Below are 10000 nucleotides of genomic sequence, written 5' to 3'. Positions count from 1 at the left end.
GATCCTAATGAAGAAACGTGACAGAAACATTTCCGCATTTTGGGCATTTCGGGGTTTTTTTTCTTCTTCTTCTGTTGTTGGTGTTGGGTTCTCGTCGGTTCCCGGGGAGTGTGGTTACCGCGTAGTCACTTCGGTCGCAGTCAGTGTTCACCGTGAGTGTGGCAATCATGGCGATGAAAACGCCAAAAGTTGACAAGACAATGAGCACCGCGGCAAGCGTTATGACAGAGGCCATTGCTGCTGCTGCTGCTCCGTTCTTGTGCCCAGCAGGCTGGCCGGCCGGCCAGTGATGACTGGGAATTCAATATTTATGTAAAGTAAGGGAGATCACATTGGATAGCTTATCGGATACTTTTGTTCGACGAGTACCGAGAGACAGCGAATGAAAGAGTGTGGCAGTAAGAGTGGAAGGGAGAGATATTATTTGCACGGTCAATTATGTTGGATTGCGTCAAATGGACATCGAACAGACGACGTCTCATTAGCTGGTCGTCCGTGCGGCAAGTAATGGATTTGAACCACAATTGAGCTAAATTGGATAAGAAGCAGGGCCAGTTCTGGATCCATAGTGAGTAATTAGAGAGTTCAAACGGTGGTTTGTGATCGTAGAAGTAGAGTGTAGATAGAAAGAGAAGCAGTTGCATTGGAATTGGTGTGTTACTTATGATCGTTTAAAACCTCAACTGTTTTGCAAAATCATCTAAGCTTTTTTGTTGAGTAAAAAAGAAACAAAATAGTTCAAATTCGTTTTCGTCCCGTATCATGACCATTTCGATTAATATCGTGATACGGTACATAATACCGTTGATGCTTCAATATGCACTGAGATTAATGGGGTTAATTTGAGTTTTTAACAGCCGGATTTCGGATCCTGTGTGACCATTAGCTTATTGGTTTTAACGAAGGAAGAATTTGTTACTGGCACAGTTACAAATATTGGAAATTTGTTAAGGTTCAACCGTGGACTTTGTACTGCTTGAAATTTTAAATCACAAACGTTTTTTTTTATTTGTTTGTTCTGCTCGGCGTATCCTGCTACTTCCACGCTCGCTAGCTAAAATAATGAAACTGTTACCACCAAAACAGTACCAAAATCGATAAGAAAGGTATAAAAAATGATTGCTAGTTGATATAAAACCGTATGCTCGTATAAAATCGAGTAAAACGGCTAGTTTCAATAACAATAAACCATTAAACATATTTCTTATCAAATACTCTATCATTAGGATACTCTGTAGTCAACTATTGTATCCTAATTTATTAGAAAATTTCAAGGAAAACCCATGATTTACTCAAATTTCTATTTTTGTTCCTAGATTTGCTTCCTAGAAAAAAAAAGTTGAATAGTAGTATACCGTTTTTGAAATTCTCTAACTAAACTGAGAAGATGATTAAAACTGAAATAACAAGTTTGGCTTGGCAAAAAAAAGGACATACACCGCATTACATCGTCTAATTCTAGTTTGTCGGGAAAGGGGCTCCTCGAATAGGTATTTTGTAGAAACAGAAGGATTATCGTCGGACACGAACTCATAATTAGGTATATGAATGCTGACTGGTACTGAATTTGAATGCATTTTCCTCCTACTTGGGTGGAGAACGAACGACGAGCATTGAGTGCTCGAGGCCAATTTCAAACAATGCACATCCCCGTTTTTCATCACTAACATTCCAAACAATAGCTTCCATTATCAGTGAAATCCTTTTCCATCCCTAATTAGATACCATGCTGAGCAGCGATACATAATTACTCGTAGCTAATGAAGTTCGTCCGTTGGCATCCGCCGAATGCTTCAAAACAATTGACGAAGCACACAGGGGGACAGAGAGAAAGAGAGACACACTCACAGATGGCACACATTCCATTGAAATGGTTGGCACGGAATCCATTTCTTTCCTCGGAATTTCATTGACACAGAACCGCTTTCCTCCCCCTCCCCTTCTTTTTGGCACACTGCAGGGGACATAATCGAGTGATAGTATGCTGCTGCTGCTGCTGCAGCGAGTTAGTCAATCGACGTCAATAATAGCTTACCTGCCGGAACGACCTGGAACAGGCACGGTTCGATCTGCTTACCGATCGAGTTCTTTGCCCAGCACGCCAGCGTCCCGTACTCCCGTTCGCTTTTCGGTGTGTACAGCAGCTCGTAGATCGTTTCTGTAAAGACGGAGACGGACGGAAGGAAGGACAGTCGTAGAAACAATGGAACAACGGAACCACCTTCCACGACCTGCACCGCGACGAACGTGACAGGGGAACAGTCGCCTGATTATGATGATTATTTTTATAAAGACATCACGATGTAGGAATGGCGGGAATGCCTGGGGTGTTGCGGTGAGGTGAGGTACCGTGACGTGACCTACCTGAGTTGTCATCGTCGGCATCGTAGCGCGATTGGGTGATGCCCTCCGAGTGGAAGTCCTGCAGCAGATTGAACTGGCCGCTGGCCACCTCGAACCGTTCGCCGCTATTGGAAAAGTTCCAATCAAAGGACACGTCCAGCGGATCGGCCGCTACGTGACACGGCACCGGTACCGTCTCGTCCAGCGATGCACCGACGATCATGATACTGTTTGATATGCAAACCGGCGCAACTGCAATGCATTGAAGAAGAAGAAAGAAAAGGAAAGCGATGAGCATGGACGGCAACCGGGAGGCAAATAACTCTTCGCTTGTCTGCGAACTGACTTTTGTGGGTCTCGCAAAACATTTAATTTATTCATTTTTATTCATACACACCAACCACCGTGGGCAGTGGGTGGGTGCGTTGTCGTCAGGTTGAGATAGTGATGCTGCACCAAAACGCGCCAAACAGGACAGACACTGGTCGAGGTGGTCGAGGTCGAGCTGCGGTGGCGCGCCTGGCAACCAACGGAGCAACCCGGAACGCAACACACCAACCAGTAACCAACCAACCAACCAACCAGCCAGCCAGCCAGGGCCAGGGAGTGTGTTAAAGTGAATTTTACGATTATGAATAACACTCCCCACCCCCGGGGGGCTTGGGGTGGATTTTAGAGGGTGGCGCTAGTGCCGTCTTTAGCTTGCTTTTGAGAGCCGAGTGCTTCGCGAGAGGGTGTCACGGTTCGCTCGTTCGCCTTTGTTCCCACGGGAACGGCCACAGCCAACCATGGTGACTGGTTACTGCTCGCAGCATCTCCGAGCAGTTGCTGCGTTGCTACAAAACAGAGCGGTTTGTATTGTGCCAACAACTCCCGGAGACACCAGCTTGCCACCGGCAGGAACGGAATGAATGCCGACACACACACCGACACACACCGGCACACAAACAAACAAAAATAAAAGGCAAAATCGACAACAACAATAATTTGGTACACGCCACACCAAAAATAAGAAGCAAAACGCGGGCATCGTTGGCATGGACGCAGGGCTCTGCCCGGGTTGTAATGTTGCGGTTAGCGGAAATTCGAAACTTTTCCCTCCAGCCACCACCACCGCCACCGTCGCTAGAAACCGGGGCCCCGGAACCGGGAACGAGAGCGGCGACAAGCAAAGTGTCCGTGTACCCGGGAGCTGCCCCAGCTGCATTGCTTGTGATTCGTTAGAGCAAGAGCTCGGAGAGAGGGTGAGAGAGAGAACAAGTGAGAGACGAATGTTGCGGCGTCCTTCCATCCTGCCCCGATTTTCCGGGAGTGGAGAGGGCTGTAGCAGTTGGTATGACAATGGGCAATGATGTTGTTTTCGGCGAGCGCCCGAAAGCCCGAAATTAAAATTTGCAGCCACTACCGCTGGCGGTGTGCTGGTGTTGGCGCTCCGTCGTGGACCGGTCCTGCCTGGTGCCCGGTGGCACGTACTACTACTACCGGAAGCACTCCACGGCGCTGTTTTACAATTAAAAGTGAAATTCGCGTCGTGGTTGATATTTATGGTGCGCTCTTGGTGTGTGTCCCAGCACTGGAGCACATTTTTGCTGCTGCTGCCGCTTGGTTAATGGGTCCTGGAAGGGACGACCACGATGCGGACCACGATCCGTATCGCGTGAAGAGGTAACGGGGAAAACATAGAAAAATTGGAAGGAAAAAAACGGTCGCCAACATGAGCAAAGCTGCAGAACGCGCTCAACACTGCCCGTTGCAGCAACAACGGAGTGCCGCAACAATGTCGTATTATGCTGCTGCTGCTGCTGCTGCCATCACCACACGGCCGTGATGGCGGCAAACGAATGCACGGTTTGGCGCTAGGCGCTGTTGCATGTTGCACTTGGTCGCGGTTAAGTGAATCAAAGTAATGACATTTGCCACCGAGCGAGAGTGCAGTGGATGGGTGTGTGAATAGTCTTCGTAATTTGATAAGCAAATTAGTGAAATTAGAATGGCGGCTGGCGATTGTACACCACACACAGTTTTCGTAACCTTATTGGCTTTTAATTGATGGATCGCATGGTGTAGTGGTGGTTGGTACTTTGAGGTAAAGAAAACTTACAGCAGCCGCAGCAGCAGCATCAGCATGTGGCAGGAAGATGAAAATTTCGGGGAGGTTTCGTTCATGATCAAAGGGTCCGGGAAAGGTTGGCACCAAACCGAGAACCAAGCCTTGTTAGTGCCCAGTGAGAGCCCCCACAACACAGACTTCTCGGCGGAGCTAATTACTCTCGCTGGAGTTTGTTAAAATCCCTTCCTCCCCCCACACTACCATCCAAAAATGTGTCCTCGTTCCTCTGTCTGTGTGTTTGTGTGTTCGTCCGTTACTGGGGCTTAGTGCATCACAGAATTCTCCCCCAAACTTTGCCACCACCGAGCTATCGGGTTTTTCGGGCTCGCATATGAGAGAGAGCGTGTGTGTGTGTGTGTGTGTCGTGCGGTCGAAAGGCTTCACACACAATGGGGAATAGGATACACAGGACTTTGAACAAATGTCCAAAGTTTGCCAAGAGCCATGGAATGAAGCGAATGAAGCGGTGCTGGACGGTACAGCAGCAGGCGAGGATACGACGACGGTGGTCGTTGCTAGCCAACGAGACCGACGGCGACAACGACTGTCAAACGTGTGACCAGGACTCGGAGGAAGAGAAGGAGGCGCTGATGCTGGTTGCTCGGCAGAGCTGGACTGTTCGTGCGTGCGCGTATCTAGTAGCGTGTGTTCCGCTCGATGTGTGTGTCTGTGTGTGTGTCTGTGTGTGTAGTATGTGGCCGGAGCACCAGCTGCACCAACTTTCCCGCTTCACTGTTCGAAGCGTAGCGAGTTGGCGCAGCTGGGCTCTAACTCCCTCCTCCTCCCCGGGGGTTGAGGGTGGGTAGGACGAGTCGATTCGAGTCGAGAGTGTCTTTACCCTACTTCGTCGTTCGCTTCTTGTTTTTAATATAGTTATGATTGGTCGTACGCCAGGGAGTGTTTTCTGCCGTTATCCTTAACCCGCCGTGCGATTAGGAGTTGTTTACGAGTCATGAAACTCATGAAATGGTAACAACGCGGCGCCCTCGAAGTTTGGCACATTTTATGTACTTTCGGGCACACCGCCGGGAGCGGGGCGCTAAATTGGACTTGAACCAGTTATGCACATCGTAGCCAGACACAGGACGACATTGACCGGGATGAAGTGGACTTTCTTTTGGTGGTACTCCAAGAAACTACCATATTGTTTCAACAGTGTACAATGGAGTGGTTCGGTGGTTAGTGGTTGAGTGAGAATTAGGTAATTTCGAGTTTTTCGAATGAATAAATTTACATTCGATACAATACTTCGACGAGTGACACATAATTGAGCTCGCTGGCAAGCTGGTCAACCTCATTGATCAATAGAACCGACAATAATAGCACCGACCGACCGAGCATCGCTTATCATGCTGTGCGAGGAGATAGCATCACAAAACAATGCTCAACCCACCTTCCGCTACACTCCACCCATGATGAACTCAGACACAATTGTGTGCGGCGGCGGCCATGATTCGAGCGGAACCCCAAACGGACAATCAGCACCAAGGGGCCAAATGGTACCTTCAAAATGGTGGCGGTGAGTGGTGTTGGTGCTGGGTTATGCTTTTGGGCACGACACGACGGTAACATCGGAAAGTTTACAGCCCGTACAGATGGCGAGTGTGTTTGGTGTTTGTATTCCTGGTGTACACCAGACCAGACACCCCCCTCCCAAAGATAAAGAGAGAGAAAGAGAGAGAGAGGGTGAAGCATTAATTATTATTTCGTTATTAAGTTTTATTGCACTACTTGACGCCTTTCCTCGCCTCGTCGCCAGAAACCCGGGAGTAGGGTTCGAGGTCCGGACTTTTGCACAACGAGCAGCACGGAACGGAACGGTCTCCGGTTTTCGTGCAGTGTTCATAGTTGTGAGTGTTATTGTCAGCTCATTAATATGAGTGTTGGGGCACACCACTCCGGATGATGCCCCCGTGTGACTATTGTAATGTACCGTCGTGCGTCGTTCTGTATCGTGCAGATTGGGAACGGGACGAACCGTGAACCCGGGACTGCAAGGGAAATGAAAAATTACTGCAACTTTTACTTCCACCGCCCCCCGGCACCAGAGCAGATAGCAAACGGGAGCGGTAATTGCAGTTGCCGAGCTAGAATGAATATTGACATTCTTGGCGAACAAAATGACGAATCTTATCGTCACCCGACTGCTGGGTCAGGTGGGTGTCTATTTGATGAATGCTGCGTTGCCTGCGATACTTCTCTTATCGAACAATGCAACATCAATGAACTATGCTTGTTTCGTTCGCATGATACGATGTGCATTACAGCTCCCACGTTTGCACAGCAGAAAGTTAATCAATGAAAGTTGTCCGGGTGTTTACGTAGTGGTCGTTGTGGTAAACTTCCTATAAACGCACGACTGCCTCGAGTGCATTACATTGATAACATTCGTCATAAGTCTTTTAAAAGTATTTTCTTTCAATATTTCAACCAGTAATGCTATGTATGGAACAAACATAGCACTGATAGAGCAAAATTTTGATATGCTGATAAGTGTGGATGTCTGCATTTGCAGAAATATTTGGATCATGAACTCGTCAAATAATTCTTCTAATCACTGCATGAATTACCGAGTTCCAAGAGGGTCAAGGCCTCCTGTGAATGTGACATATTCGTTCTGACATATTCAAATGGAAGCAAGCGCATTATTACGTAACTTCAATAGTATAGCAACACATTTTAAGTCTCTTCTGATTGATATCAATGGTTATCGAAATGATTTTGACGAATTTGATGATCCATTATGGAATATTGTAGCAATTTCAATAGCGCCTGCTCCCTGAGTTGATCATTGGTAGTAGTGGTGCAGCGAACCATTCCGTTACTAAAGTGTTAGAGGTAGTTTTTAATCTTATTCTGATCAAGTTTTGTTTTATATTATCGTTTCATATAAGTTAGTCAGGCATGTGTGCCGCTCCCATTCCCAGGAAATGTCACCGCGCCATTCGCCTGTGTGACCTTTGTGTCTACCTTCACCAAGGATGCCGATCTCTTCCCTTTTTGGTGGTTTGGCAGCTTTGTTTTGTTCTCGCATTTCTGTCTACTATTTCTGTGAAACGCAGACTAAGCACTCGGATGCGCGTTCTAAGTAAACCCACGCTAGACGAATGCGAAACATTCCGATTCATTAGGGCTTGTGGTTTGCATGCTTTGCAATGTAATCACGCCACGATGCCTTCTACGGGCTACTCCGAGGACGGCGACCATAAGCAACGTCATTGGCGTGGATGGTTAATCTGGGATTCCCTCACAGTTCCCATGAGTGCCATGGATCTGTATGTTATAGACGTTTGCCTTATGAATCGAACGTGGACGCAGTTAGCCGGAAACAGCACCAGAACAGGCGGACCGTCTTTGATCTGCGTTTGATGATGTGCCCTCAACAGGGACAGAGGGCTTAATTAGTGTATTAAAGCCCTCCTTTTCCGCCGGAAATCCGCTGGAAAACGGTTGCAGTCAATGCGGGGAGTGATGAAGGCCCATGAACCATGCCAAGTCGGACTGTTTCGGACACACCGATACGTTGGGCGGGCGTTTGATCGGATCAAACCAAGCACTCCATCGGCGGTTTTCCGAGTTCTGCCAGAGTTTTGTGCGAAAGTTTGTTGTTTCGCTTTGTGCGCGGCGATTCTGCGTTGCGTTCTCAGTTCAGCGTTCCGAAAGCTTATCATCGGTCACAACATGGAATCCTTTCGGCATAATGATGTCTTTCGTTTTATCAACAGTATAATGGCTATGATGTTTCGTTCCTCCGGTGAAGTGCTGATGATGATGACGAGAGCAGGTCGGAAAAACAGGTCAGCATGATACCAGCTATAGGCAAGCTGGGAAGTACCGCAAACGAACTTGAGCTGCTCTGATGATGTGAAGGGTTGAGTTCGTCGGAAAAAAAGAACCACTTTCAACGACGGTGGTGACTTCATCATGTGGTGGAGACTTTTTGTGCAAATTTTGAGTAGTTGCACACTAATTAAGGCGCTGCCTTTTGTGACTTACGACGAAAAGAAACTCAACTCTAGGGTTCGGCTCCGTTTGCCATTCCGTTGCTGGGTCAAGTGTGCCACGCGCCTATGAGTTGTTGGAAATTCAACGAAGCTAAAACCATGGGTTGTTGCGAAGTCTATTAGTAGAGTAATGCTAACACTGTCACCTTGTGCAGCTCCTTATTCATTAGAAAACGAAGCTCACGGGCTGTGTACATTCAATAGGCTAGATTATGTTCTCGCAATGCAAAAATTATGTATGTATTAATTAACTCAACAAGCAGTACTTACAGTGTATCTTTAGAGCCACCGGATCGCTTTGCGTTTCTCCGCGATCATTCGCGGCGGCACAGGCGTAGCTACCGGAGTGAAACCGACCGACGCGCTGTAGCACTAGCGACCGCGTAGAAATGATGATGCCCGACGTCAGGTTCTGCGTTACCGGTTGGCCCTTAGCATTCATACGGATGGTTATGAAAAGATAAAGGAAAAGATGATGAATCTAATTAATTGAGGTTTGTTGGTGTTAATGCTTCGAAGGTAACAACGGATTGCCAACGAGTGCATGCAGAAGATGATGAGACGATATTCAGAAGGAATGCAACAGCGCTTTGTCCGTTTCGTGCACTTCCCGCATTTGTACTTGTGAGGTAAGCAGCATAGGGATTCATAGAGGTAGCAACATTCAACATTCCCGACAAGGTTCTCGACGAGACTTTTCTGCAGATTACAAGCAGCAGTCAAGAGGCCCATCATCTTGTGGCCAAAAGGTCAAGGTCAATATTCTGTTCGTTCCTACTTCAGGCACTCACGCCAATCAAAAAGACCTCCTTTCGGTGAATGGTTTCATTCAACCCAACCCGGGCAACTCACCATTCATCTCTTGGACCGCGTCGTTAATCTAAACGATCTTAAACAATTGAATGAAAGAGTCCTGCATCGCTGCTTCCAAAGGGATTTGCGGGGGTCTTCCAGAGGAAAAGAATCCTTAAATATGCGTGAAACTCGAACAATGCCGCAAAATGATAATAATAACCACCTGCTTGGTGGCTGGCGTTGCACAAAGGACCCATTCACATCGTCGTCTGGCAGCTAAACGGCTTCCATCGCTCATCATCGCTCGTGGCTCGATGGGGGAAAGATGCCTTTGGCCAACGATCGAAGCGAGCTGCGAGTTGAGTGAGGTTGAGTGAGAAATTTAGAAATAATTTCTCTCCCCGTCTCCCCCGCATCCGGTCAGTCCGGTCCCTGTGATGCGGAAAGCCGTCCTCCTTCTCCTCTTCCTTCACGTTTGCGTTGACCGAAACTCTAATCACGGCATCACGATGGAACATAATCACGCGCTTCCGGGCGCTCACCGGGCTCCCGGGGTCCCACTGCCCGCTCCCTACCCCAGCGAGCAGCAAGCAGCACCATTTATTTGCATATTTTAATGAATGAATGATGATTTTAATTTGTGAAATTGTGCTTCCGGTCCGGGTGGGTCTTACACGAACCCGGGGACCGACCGACCGACCGACCGACCAACGATTCCGTCCAGCAACATCAAACGAAAGAAGCTGTC

The 10000-nt window shown here is 47.8% G+C and overlaps 1 protein-coding gene across 1 annotated transcript in view; it reads right to left on the bottom strand.

Moving 5' to 3' along the window:
• LOC125949465 (uncharacterized) overlaps positions 1-10000 on the bottom strand; it is a 109890-nt gene that overhangs the window by 23262 nt on the left and 76628 nt on the right. Inside the window, exons 10-12 of the mRNA XM_049676476.1 lie at positions 8728-8887; positions 2365-2595; positions 2036-2158 (exon numbers count right to left, since the gene is read on the bottom strand). Of these exons, the coding sequence (XP_049532433.1) occupies positions 2036-2158; positions 2365-2595; positions 8728-8887 (514 nt within the window). The remainder of the gene's footprint in view (positions 1-2035; positions 2159-2364; positions 2596-8727; positions 8888-10000) is intronic.

Source organism: Anopheles darlingi, chromosome 2 (genome assembly GCF_943734745.1).
Source record: "Anopheles darlingi chromosome 2, idAnoDarlMG_H_01, whole genome shotgun sequence".
NCBI classification, from domain to species: Eukaryota; Metazoa; Arthropoda; class Insecta; order Diptera; family Culicidae; genus Anopheles; species Anopheles darlingi.
This window is presented reverse-complemented; position numbering and strand designations above follow the sequence as displayed.